Raw genomic sequence first — 12,747 nt, 5'->3', positions numbered from 1 at the left:
AAAAAAACTGCACAAACTTCTAACTAATTTAGTAATTCAAGGAAAAATTAAAAAATCATTCCTTAAGTTCAGAGTATAACTCCAGAATCACTGAGATCACATGGGTATAGTTCAGCTAAAGAAACTGAGTTGCAAGGCTTTGTGATGATTTGTGAGTAAAAACCCCATGGACAAGGATATCATTCAGTCTAATCTCACAGCAGGCTGAAAATTAGGAAATTAGCTGAATTAGCTGAACGTCTCTGGACATTAAAAATAAAAAATAAAAAAAACCTTCAGCGAAGACGTCTAAGAGGCTTTTTGATTATTCAGCAAGGAAAATTAGTAAACAGTATGGGACAGTTCTGTACTAGCAGAGGGCTGGCTATAATTTAGATCTTTTCTATCAAAAATCTGTTTCTTTTAGAACCCCCAGTTGAATTTACTAAACCACTTGAGGACCAGACTGTTGAAGAGGAGGCCACTGCAATACTGGAATGTGAAGTTTCCAGGGAAAATGCAAAAGTTAAATGGTTCAAAAATGGAGAAGAAATTCACAAAACAAAGAAGTATGATATAATTTCTGATGGCAGGGTCAGAAAACTCATTATCCATGGCTGCACACTGGATGATGCAAAAACATATACCTGTGATGCTAAGGATTTTAAGACATCATGTTTTCTCAATGTAGAACGTGAGTCATTTACAATTTTCTACAAAATGTCTAAGTGCTGTAAATGTTATGTACTAGTGTCCATGACTGGCAATAATACCAATGTCAGCAATTTATTCTTTTCTAGCAGAGACTTCTCTCACTAAAAATTTTCTTTTCTCTTCTAGCTATTCGTGTTGAGTTCCTGAAACCCCTAACTGACCTTGAAGTTAAAGAAAAAGAATCTGCTCGGTTTGAATGTGAAATTTCTCGTCCAGGTGTCAAGGTCAATAATAATACTTTTTAATCTGAGTAACTCCTTCAACTAGAACATTTTTTAAATTGACTACTTTATTGTGTTCTTGCAAAAGAACACACAACTGAAATCTATGATGAGTATGTTAATATTGATAACCATGTTGATTTGTTTTAACACAGGTGAAGTGGTTTAAGGATGGCATTGAAATTAGAAAAGGCAAAAAGTATGACATAATTTCCAAAGGGGCAGAACGCATTCTTGTTGTCAGTAAATGTGTCTTTGATGATGAAGCTGAATATGCCTGTGAAGCAAAAACAGCTCGAACTTCAGGCCTACTTACAGTGATAGGTAAACACAGTGTTTTAGAATCTAATCTATGAACAAGAAAAAATGTTTTTTTGATGAAAGGCTTTAATCATCTTTCTAAATTCTCATTGCAGAGGAAGAGGCTGTTTTCACAAAAAATCTTCCTGATCTTGAAGTAAATGAAAATGACACTGTAAAATTGATCTGTGAAGTTTCAAAGCCTAATGCCGAAGTTACTTGGTTTAAAGGAAATGAGGAGGTGCCTGATGGTGGTAGATTTGAACACATTTCTGATGGCCGAAAGAGAATTCTTCTTATACGTAATGCTCATCCTGAAGATGCTGGCAAATATACTTGCAAGCTCCCAAGCTCTAGTACAACAGGAAAACTTACTGTACATGGTAAGACAGTTACTTTGGTGGCCTTGTTTTCTGGAAAAAAAATTAAAATAGAAAAAATAGAAAAAATCAGTAAGAATACACAACCTGGTTTATTCTTTTCATAAGTAAAAAATAAAATAAAATCATATATACGTGCAAAATTGTTTTCTTTCAGAACTTGCAGCAGAATTTCTTACCAGACCACAAAATCTTGAGGTGCTTGAAGGAGACAAAGCTGAATTTGTCTGTTCAGTATCCAAGGAGGCAATTACAGTAGAGTGGCTGAGGGGTAACACAGTCCTGGAGCCTGGTGATAAGTACGACATCATTTCAGATGGCAAAAAGAGAACACTTGTGGTTAAAGACTCTATTCTAGGAGATGCAGGAAAGTATACTGTCATGGTTGGTGAAGCTAAAGCTACAGCACGCTTAACAGTCATTGGTAAGCTTTATTTTATCAATGTGCAGGTGCATATTTTGTTGCATTCCTTATATTACATGATGTCCTATTTCTTCTATTTTCTCAATTTCAGAAAAACTCAGGATTATAACTCCCCTTAAGGACCAAGAAGTTAATGAGGGTCAAGAAATAATCTTCAACTGTGAAGTCAATAAAGAAGGTGCCAAAGAGAAGTGGTACAAAAATGATGAGGCAATATTTGATAGTGCAAAATACATTATTGTCCAGAAGGATTTAGTTTACACTCTCAGAATCAGAGATGCACAGTTGAAAGATCAAGCTACCTATACCATCTCACTGTCAAACCAGAGAGGCGAACATGTCAAAAGCTCTGCTGCCTTAACAGTATTAGGTAAATAACTTGCACTGTATTAAATTTATTTCATCGTCTTACATTGAATTTCACATCAGGATCATGAGTATGTAAACTAATCAGTTTGGGTTTTTTGTCTTAACAGAGGAGGATCTCAGAATTGTTGAGCCCCTTGAAGACATTGAGACCATGGAAAAGAAAACTGTCACATTCTGGTGCAAAGTCAATCGTCTTAATGCAACCCTCAAATGGACAAAGAATGGTGAAGAGATCATGTTCAACAAGCGCATTTTGTACAAAATTGATAAATACAAACACTCACTCATCATTAAAGATTGTGGATTTATAGATGAAGGTGAATACACTGTTACTGCTGGACAAGACAAATCTGTTGCAGAGCTGCTCATCACAGAAGCACCAGCAGACTTCATTGAACATCTCCGGGACCAGACTGTCACTGAATTTGATGATGCTGTCTTTACGTGCCAGCTTTCCAAAGAGAAAGCCAGTGTAAGATGGTACAGAAATGGCAGAGAAATCAAAGAAGGCAAAAAGTATGTACATTTTATTATGCTTGTTAATATGCTAAACATGCTTGCTTTACTTTGTTGCTTTGTCTGGAAGCTAAAATACTGCTTACTTTTCTCCCCCATGAAGATACCAATTTGAAAAGGATGGAAATCTGCACAGATTAATCATAAAAGACTGTAGACTAGATGATGAGTGTGAATATTCCTGTGGAGTGGATGACAGGAAATCTAGGGCAAGACTTTTTGTTGAAGGTATGAGTAAAATTGAATAGGATTACTTTCTTCATTATTAGTAATAATAGAAACAATACACAAATAACACCAAATGATTTGACATTTATTTCAGAAATCCCTGTTGAGATTATCCGACCACCACAAGATATTTATGAAGCTCCTGGTGCAGATGTCATCTTCATGGCCGAGTTGAACAAAGATGGTGTGGAGGTTAAGTGGTTGAGAAACAACATGATTATCGTCCAAGGTGACAAACATCAGATGATGAGTGAAGGAAAGGTCCACAGGCTCCAGGTGTGTGAGATAAAGCCCCGTGACCAAGGGGAATACAGATTTATTGCCAAAGATAAGGAAGCTAGAGCTAAGCTTGAATTAGCTGGTAAGTTGCTTTCTTTGTGTTTCTTTTATAAAATCTTAGATTAGTGAATTAACTATTTAACTAAATTGATTTTTGTTCTTTCAAAGTGTTGAATCAAAATGAATACACAGTCAGGCTGAGAGAAGTGCAAGTCTGTTAAACTGTATGAATTATAATTCAGGCAACAAATATTTTTTATTATACCATACTGATCCAACTGTTGAGGAAAATATAGGTCACTTTTCAGTGTCTATACCAAAGAGCATGAATTGAGCCTAAAGGAGACAGAACCTTTTCATTGGGTCACTGCAGATCTAAAACATGAAAATTATTTGGCCTACTCATTTCAGTCATATAAGACATTTAATTCCCAATTTGTCTATTCTACAGGATCAGACCAATAAAATACATTAAATTAATGCTCAAAAACCAACTCCCTCTTCCCTGATTTTATAGGAGGACACAATACATACTAACCAGCCCGAGTTTCTTTCTCCGGAGCAATCCAATGAGTATATGAAGGATTTGCTTAGAATTCACACAACAGCTCCTTTTACTTTTCTATGTTAGCTTCTTTGCTGACTACACAAATATATCAATTTTTTTATATATGTAAGTACTTACTTGTCACATTGATCTTCCTTAGCTGCACCTAGAATCAAGACTGGTGATCAAAACCTTGTGGTTGATGTTGGGAAGCCTTTAACTATGACCGTTCCATATGATGCCTACCCAAGAGCAGAAGCTGAATGGTTGAAAGGGGAGGAAAGTCTGCCCACAACAACTGTTGATACAACAACTGACTGTACTACCTTCAAAATTTATGAAGCAAAGAAATCAGATAAGGGAAGGTACAAGGTTATACTTCGAAACAAACATGGCCAGGCTGAAGCATTCATCAATGTAGAGGTCATTGGTAAGTACTCCCATTATTAAAACCTTGCTTACATTTATCTAAGCCAGAGGGAAAAAAAAAATGCAATGCCCTAAAATATTGTCATATCTTTGTTAGATGTTCCGGGTCCAGTTAGAAACTTGGAAGTCACTGAAATTTACGATGGTGAAGTTGGCCTCGCCTGGCAAGAACCAGAAAGTGATGGTGGAAGTAAAATAATAGGCTATGTTGTTGAAAGACGTGATATCAAGCGTAAGACCTGGATTATGGTCACTGATCGTGCTGAAAATTGTGAATACACTGTTACTGGACTTCAAAAAGGAGGAGTTGAGTACCTGTTCCGTGTTAGTGCACGAAACAGAGTGGGCACTGGTGAGCCAGTGGAAACAGAGAGACCTGTGGAAGCTAAGAGCAAATTTGGTGAGCAGAAGTTATGACAAGCTCAGTGTTTGATGACAGTGTAAGAAAAGTACAAACTCTAACAATAGGTAAAAAACAAATATCTTGTTTTTCCTTTTTCCCCCTAAAATAAAATGCAGACGTTCCTGGTCCTCCTCAAAATGTAGAAGTTACCGATGTGAACAGGTTTGGAGCTACACTTACCTGGGAGCCACCTGAGTATGATGGAGGATCTCCAATTACTGGCTACATTATTGAACTGCGTAACAGAGCTTCCATCAAATGGGAGCCAACTATGACCACTGGAGCTGATGAACTGTCAGCTGTCCTGACTGATGTTGTGGAAAATGAAGAATATTTCTTCAGAGTAAGAGCTCAAAACATGGTTGGAGTTGGCAAACCAAGTCCTGCTACACGTGCAGTAAAAATTATGGACCCAATCAGTAAGTATGCAAGCACTGATTGTGATTGCATTATGAGACAGGGATATTTTGGCTGTTTATACATTATAGGTGCAGGAAAGTTCAATTGAGAAACATGTGTGCTACAAATACCATGTACAGTTAGATTTTCCTACTTTTGTCCTTCAAACATATCAGAAGTACCTTGCTACCATTTGGTTCAGTAAGAACTCCAAATATTTTTGCTCTGAAATTAGGATCCAACCTCAATTTTAAAAACTGGCTTAGAAAAAGCTATGCAGAGGCTTTAAAAATAGTATTTTAAGGTATAGACAGCAGATATGCAGAACCATACTCCTTTATCAGTTGTGAAAATGTATTTCTCTCAAATTATTTTCAGAGAGACCAAGTCCTCCCATTAACCTTGATCATTCAGATCAAACTAAGTCATCAGTGCAGCTCACATGGGAACCTCCTCTCAAAGATGGAGGAAGTCCGGTCTTAGGCTATATTGTTGAAAGGCAAGAAGAAGGAACAGACAAGTGGATTCGCTGTAACCCAAAACTAGTACCTGCTCTTACTTTTAAGGTAAGATGTTCTGTTCATCAACAAAGTACTCAAAATGTGTAGATCATCTTTAACATGAGTTACTAAAATATTATTTGTGCTTTTTAGGTAACTGGACTGAAACCAGGATCCAGTTATTACTACAGAGTCTCAGCAGAAAATGCAGCTGGTGTGTCTGACCCAGCAGAGGCTATTGGGCCATTAACTGCAGATGATACTTTTGGTAAGCCATATGCTATTTATTAAAGATAATTAATCAGATAAGACACACAGTTGAAGTGCATCTTGTGGATAATATGTATTTTTTTCACCAGATAACTGTGATGCCAACTAGTACAAAGAGCCTTAGACCTTTGAGATTCTGAACTATTTCTCCTCCATTATGAATTCAGCAGATAGTTAGCTGTACTATTAGGTAGAGACCTATTAGCTTGCCTGAAGAGTATGGCATGACCTTTTGTCTCCTGAACTAGCTTTGTGGAAGGTGAGAGGTAACAGAAGGAGAGAAAGGCAGAGAAGATAAAAAAAATAAAAATCAAAATAATACAAAGTTTTAATATTAAAGGGTAAATTAGATCTTCTACTTCATAATGCTAAGCTGCTGTATCATCTCCCATATTTCTAAAAAAACAAGAGAGGTAGGGAGTGATAAGCCACAGCTGGGCCTAGACAGCTCCAACCTGCAGGCTGAGATACACTCAGAATCAGCCTCTCAACACACCTACCATTAGCCATATCCAGAATGTCTGAAAATATTTCATTGAATCCATTTTCCACTTTTTCCAGTTGGACCTACAATGGACTTAAGTGCGTTTAAAGATGGGCTGGAAGTTATTGTTCCAGAGCCAATCAAGATCCGTGTTCCTATCACTGGCTACCCTGTGCCAACCGCCACTTGGTCTTTTGGTGACCAAATCTTAGAAGAGGGTGATCGTGTGACAATGAAGACTACTGCCTCCTTTGCAGAACTTGTAATTACTCCAAGTGAACGTCCAGACAAGGGAATTTATTCCTTAACATTAGAAAACCCTGTGTCATCTGTTTCAGGAGAAATTAATGTTAATGTCATTGGTAAGCGGACATGTATATATTCTAGCAATAACATTCCATATTTGTCTTGCTAAAATCAAATTAGGTTAATAATGTGAAATCACACAACTTTCAGTAGACCAAGTATATTGAAATATAACTAAAAACTAGAAATCCATCCTCCAAAAAACCTCTTTTCTGGTTTTCAATATCCAACTTTGCTGTTTAAGGAAGAATGACTAAGAAGAGTAAATCTTCTGGCAGATAGATTACATAGAGATCATCTGTCAAACTCCAATTACCAAATAATTAATACAATTTCTGTGATTTCTAGCTCGTCCAAGTGCACCAAGAGAACTTAAAGTTTTAGACATAATCAAGAACACAGTACAGCTGTCATGGGAGCCTCCAGAAGATGATGGTGGAAGTCCGGTTACTGGCTATATAATTGAAAAACGTGAAGTAAGCCGGAAAACATGGAACAAAGTAAGTTCATTCTTTCCCATTTCAATTTCTATTTGCTATATTGTTTCCACATGTGCTACTGAATTTTTTGTCTTATTTTGGTAATTGCTCTTTGGAAATAAATTTTAGAAACACATAGGAGCCTTCCTTCTCTTTAGGTTATGGATCATGTTGTTGACCAAGAGTTCACTGTCCCTGACCTCATCCAAGGAAAAGAATATTTATTTAGAGTTTCTGCACGCAATAAATGTGGCCCAGGAGAACCTGCATATATTGATGAACCTGTAAATATGTCAGCACCGGCAAGTGAGTCAACTGTTTCACATTGTTGCTGATTTTCTGTTTCTGAAATCTTGCTGATTTTCTTCAAAATAAGATGTAAAAAAAAAATTCCTTAGGCTGGTTTCTAAGACCTCATATGTTTTTAATTTTTAATAGCGGTGCCCGATCCACCAGAGAATGTTAAATGGAGAAATCCAACATCAAAAGGAATCTTCCTAACATGGGAGCCTCCCAAATATGATGGTGGTGCCCGCATTAAGGGTTATCTGGTAGAAAAATCCCAACGTGGCACAGACAAGTGGGAGACATGCGGGGAGCCTGTTGTTGAAACAAAGTAAGTAAATTAACATCAAGTATATCCTTTCAAGTAAGTATATCCTTTCAACTAACTGAGTCATCCTCACCACTTTAAATATCTGGATTTTTTTTTTTTAACAAACAGAATGGAAGTAACAAAACTCAAGGAAGGAGAGTGGTATGCATATCGGGTTAAGGCTTTGAACAGAATAGGAGCTAGCAAGCCAAGTAAGCCAACAGATGATATTCAGGCCATTGATGCGAAAGGTAATTGCTTCAATCACTGAATTACAATAGCTGCTTTATTTTTACCAGTCTCTGAAATACTGTTTCTATAACAACGTTTTTATTCTCTCCTAAATCAGAGGCTCCAGAAATTTTCTTAGATGTGAAGCTTCTTGCTGGACTTACTGTGAAAGCTGGAACTAAAATTGAGCTGCCAGCTAAAGTAACTGGAAAGCCTGAGCCCCAGATTACTTGGACCAAGGCTGACAAAATTTTGAGACCTGATGACAGAATCACCATTGAAACCAAACCTAATCATTCTACAGTCACTATTACAGACAGCAAGAGGAGTGACAGTGGAACCTATATTATAGAAGCTGTAAATGCCAGTGGACGTGCTACTGCTGTTGTTGAAGTTAATGTTCTTGGTATGCATGTATTTTATGTTGTTTATAAAAATCATTAGTAATGTACTGAGGTATGCAAGCAGAAGATTAACATTCACATCTTGTCCTCTACAGATAAACCTGGTCCACCAGCTGCATTTGATGTATCAGAAATCACAAATGAATCCTGCCTTCTGACGTGGAATCCTCCACGAGATGATGGGGGTTCTAAAATTACCAACTATGTCCTTGAGAAAAGAGCTACAGACAGTGAAATATGGCACAAGTTGTCATCAACTATTAAGGATACAAAATTCAGAGCTACCAATTTAACTCCTCATAAAGAATATGTGTTCCGAGTTAGTGCCGAGAACATGTATGGTATTGGGGAGCCAGCACAGTGTAGCCCCATCATTGCAAAATATTCATTTGGTTAGTTAATTAAATTAATGTTAAATTTGCACAATATTTTAACAGGGAGAAAAAAACACATATGTGATGGGTTTGTTTTTTGTTTTGTTTTTTAAAATTTATGAATTTATACAGATCCACCAGGCCCTCCAACAGGTCTCAAGCCTACAGAGGTCACTAAAGATTCCGTCACCTTAACATGGAATGAACCAGATGAAGATGGTGGCAGCCCCATAACTGGCTACTGGGTTGAAAGATATGATCCTGAGCAAGATAAATGGATAAAATGCAATAAAATGCCAGTGAAAGATACAACATTCAAGTAAGACTACAGTCAGTTTAGTCTGAAATAGGTCACAGGACATAAAAATGTAACAGTAGCCTTTTAAACAAATTATACATTGTTCTTACCTTTTTCCTTGCTTCCATAAGTTTAGATACAACTAACATCTGGTAGCATACTTTTTTTGATAATTAATTTTAAAGAAGAATGTCTTTACAGAAGAGTGAATCATCTCTTTTTTTTTTAATGTTATGCTTAGTAATTTCTGTGATATGTGATTATTCATAAGACATTCTAAAATAGCAGACATAGCCATCTCAAGTATCAATTTGCCAAAACCCTGGGGTTTTTTCTCCTGATACTCATATTAACTAACCATGGAACATGCAAAAATGCAAGATGGCTCTCAAAACATTGGTTTCTGTGTCATGGTGCACCATTTTACTGTTGACAATATACCTATTTTGAATGTTTACTATTTCATAAAACATCATTAGCAGTAATTTGGGTATTTTCAGATTTTCCAAGTAAACTGTAGTAGGAAGAGTAGAGAGAAGAACGTTTTAGGCATGAGTTAATGTGTATATTTGGTTTAATCAAACTTAATTTTTATTTCCAGAGTTAAAGGTCTTACAAATAAGAAGAAATATAAGTTCCGTGTCTTGGCAGAGAATCTTGCAGGACCTGGAAAACCAAGCAAGGAAACAGAACCAATCTTAGTGAAAGACCCAATTGGTATAATAAACACATTTTAAATGGTTTAATTTAACAACAACAACAAAATATTTGTTTTCAATCACATAATTAATATTGGACTCCTGTCTAGATCCACCATGGCCTCCTGGAAAGCCAACCGTGAAAGATGTTGGCAAGACATCATTATTCCTGAACTGGACAAAGCCAGAGCATGATGGAGGGGCAAAGATCGAATCTTATGTCATTGAACTATTAAAGACCGGAACAGACGAGTGGGTGAGAGTGGCTGAAGGAGTTCCCACAACTGAACACTTCCTCAAAGGGCTTATGGAGAAACAAGAATATTCATTCCGTGTAAGAGCTGTGAACAAGGCTGGCGAGAGTGAGCCCAGTGAACCCAGCGACCCTGTGCTGTGCAAGGAGAGGCTCTGTGAGTATTGTTTCAGAACGTGCTGCTACTGCAAATACACTGTCTCTGTCTTTAAAAATGCCCCATGTTTGCCTGTCTCTGTAGGTACCAAGTGACCTCTTGGAAGGCTTAGGAAATATTAGAATCTGCCCTGCTTCAGCTAAGAAAAGAGAAAGTTTTAATCGTTTTGGTGTATTCCCTCTCTTCCAAGATCTTTGATGGGAAATACACTAATCTGTTTTACCTTCTTTTTCTATTTTACAGATCCTCCTTCACCACCTCGGTGGCTTGAAGTTATTAATATTACTAAAAACACAGCAGATCTTAAATGGACAGTACCAGAAAAAGATGGGGGTTCCCCAATTACCAACTACATTGTTGAAAAGAGAGATGTAAGGCGAAAAGGCTGGCAGACAGTTGATACAACAGTTAAAGATACCAAGTACACAGTGAGCCCACTGACTGAAGGCTCATTGTATGTGTTCCGTGTGGCTGCTGAAAATGCCATTGGACAGAGTGACTACTGTGAAATTGAGGATTCAGTGCTTGCTAAAGATACTTTCAGTACGTTTCAGATTTGCTTATTGAGTGATAGGTAGAAACAGCTCATGTGTAATGGATTCCTATTCTTCTAATGTGTGTATTTTTTTCTTTAGCAACCCCTGGGCCTCCGTATGCTCTTACAATAGTTGAAGTGACAAAAGGTCATGTTGATTTGAAATGGGAACCACCTAAGAATGACGGTGGCAGACCGATTCAAAGGTAAGGTCATTTTAAGTTTGTGTAGTGTTTCCTGTAGATGAAGATCTTTTCATGAATGAAGACATTTCTCTCAAAATGTTTAAATTTTAAATGGACACATTTTATATAAAAAAGAGGTGGAGGGATGTAAAAGAGAAGCCATGTGGTCAAAGCAATTAAGGGTTTGATTTTAGAATGTGGAAATTATGCAAAAATAAATAACCTAATGTGCATGAACAATGAATGTTTGTCAACATCCTCAAAACAGCATCTAATCAAATCAAATTGAACTGTATATAAAATAAAAAAATTAATGCAACCATAGTCTCCAGTTCCTACGGAGCTGTAGCCACTTAGACCCACCTACCAAGTAATATTGTTACATTTTCCTTCTGCCTTAGTTTCTCATTCAAACTGTATACACTCAGCTAAGATGAAGCCTCATCTGTTTTCTGTTCATTCTCTTCTTTATTACCCTTTTCAAACAGACTGATTTACTCCTTTGGGTTGTTTCTAGCTTGTCCTTTTCTTTGGTTTCTAAAGTATCTGTCCTCTGAAATTCACCTTGAATGCCAGTTAGATTTTTCCTCTTATATTTTCAGTCTTCCTCTTCTTCCCAATCACAGTAAGCATATCTTAAACAAACTGCCAACTACAGAGGTCTGTCTGAAGCAACATAAGTCACTTAATTCACATTGGTTTCCCATAGGCAGAATTTTGACAGCTGAGTAACTCACAGATAATATCTACAAATATTCTCAGTGGACTAACCACTGAGATCCAAACTGGCAAAGATACAAGTATAGCTTGCAGGTTCTTTTACCTCTGCAGCTCTCTGAAACCTGAGAATGCAGCAGAAGTTCAGGAATTGGCTTTCAGAATTGGGTCTGTCAGTAATGTCAGCCCCATTATGTTCAAGACCTACCAGGACTACCAGAACTAAGTGGCTGATGTGTGAAGTAAACTTCATTGAATCTGTCACCCATGACTTTCTCTACTTTTCCATTGGCCAAACTATTCTAATCCCTCTTCATATATTTTATTGAGCTAGAAGTCTGAAGTGTTCATGTTTCAAGTGCCTGATAGTATTTTCCCCCGTTTATTCAGATATGTTATTGAAAAGAAAGAAAAACTAGCCACTCGCTGGGTAAAAGCTGGCAAGACAGCTGGTCCAGATTGCAATTTCAGAGTGACTGATGTCATTGAAGGTACAGATGTACAGTTCCAGGTTCGTGCAGAAAATGAAGCTGGCTGTGGTCATCCCAGTGAACCAACCGACCTCATTCATATTGAAGATCCAACAAGTAAGTAGTAGTATAATATAAAGTGTACAGATTATGGAAGCAGTGTACTCTGTAGAACAGATATTCTGGGCGAAAAATGACACAATCCTTTTCCATTTCTGCAGGCCCTCCTTCACCTCCTCAGGATTTACATGTCACAGATGCAGGTCGAAAGCACATTTGCATTGCATGGAAACCACCTGAGAAGAATGGTGGAAGCCCTATTATTGGGTATAATGTTGAGATGTGCGAAGCAGGAACAGAAAAATGGATGCGAATTAATTCTCGTCCAATAAAAGATCTAAAATGTAAAGTGGAGGAAGGTGTTGTTCCAGACAAGGAATATGTGCTGAGAGTCAGAGCTGTCAATGCTGTTGGAGCTAGTGAGCCATCAGACATCTCAGAAAAAGTTGTTGCCAAGGACCCAGACTGTAAGAATAGATTCCTTTTTTTTCAGATCTGCATAACTGAAAAAAGAATGGTGTTTGGCAACTTTCTAGTAATATC

At 37.3% G+C, this 12,747-nt stretch overlaps 1 protein-coding gene across 1 annotated transcript in view; it reads left to right on the top strand.

Moving 5' to 3' along the window:
- Positions 1-12,747, top strand: part of TTN (titin) — a 245,382-nt gene that overhangs the window by 157,200 nt on the left and 75,435 nt on the right. The window contains exons 139-166 of the mRNA XM_072874311.1: positions 407-673; positions 820-917; positions 1,070-1,238; positions 1,331-1,597; positions 1,752-2,018; positions 2,110-2,388; positions 2,495-2,903; positions 3,007-3,131; positions 3,226-3,492; positions 4,118-4,387; positions 4,484-4,786; positions 4,906-5,208; positions 5,567-5,754; positions 5,842-5,956; positions 6,520-6,804; positions 7,097-7,248; positions 7,386-7,533; positions 7,666-7,843; positions 7,952-8,073; positions 8,172-8,459; positions 8,553-8,849; positions 8,964-9,150; positions 9,731-9,846; positions 9,938-10,237; positions 10,481-10,780; positions 10,873-10,978; positions 12,065-12,261; positions 12,366-12,671. Coding sequence (XP_072730412.1) covers positions 407-673; positions 820-917; positions 1,070-1,238; positions 1,331-1,597; positions 1,752-2,018; positions 2,110-2,388; positions 2,495-2,903; positions 3,007-3,131; positions 3,226-3,492; positions 4,118-4,387; positions 4,484-4,786; positions 4,906-5,208; positions 5,567-5,754; positions 5,842-5,956; positions 6,520-6,804; positions 7,097-7,248; positions 7,386-7,533; positions 7,666-7,843; positions 7,952-8,073; positions 8,172-8,459; positions 8,553-8,849; positions 8,964-9,150; positions 9,731-9,846; positions 9,938-10,237; positions 10,481-10,780; positions 10,873-10,978; positions 12,065-12,261; positions 12,366-12,671 — 6,309 coding nt within the window. The remainder of the gene's footprint in view (positions 1-406; positions 674-819; positions 918-1,069; positions 1,239-1,330; positions 1,598-1,751; positions 2,019-2,109; positions 2,389-2,494; positions 2,904-3,006; positions 3,132-3,225; positions 3,493-4,117; positions 4,388-4,483; positions 4,787-4,905; positions 5,209-5,566; positions 5,755-5,841; positions 5,957-6,519; positions 6,805-7,096; positions 7,249-7,385; positions 7,534-7,665; positions 7,844-7,951; positions 8,074-8,171; positions 8,460-8,552; positions 8,850-8,963; positions 9,151-9,730; positions 9,847-9,937; positions 10,238-10,480; positions 10,781-10,872; positions 10,979-12,064; positions 12,262-12,365; positions 12,672-12,747) is intronic.

This window comes from Ciconia boyciana, chromosome 10 (assembly GCF_034638445.1).
Source record: "Ciconia boyciana chromosome 10, ASM3463844v1, whole genome shotgun sequence".
In the NCBI taxonomy this organism is placed as follows: domain Eukaryota; kingdom Metazoa; phylum Chordata; class Aves; order Ciconiiformes; family Ciconiidae; genus Ciconia; species Ciconia boyciana.
This window is presented reverse-complemented; position numbering and strand designations above follow the sequence as displayed.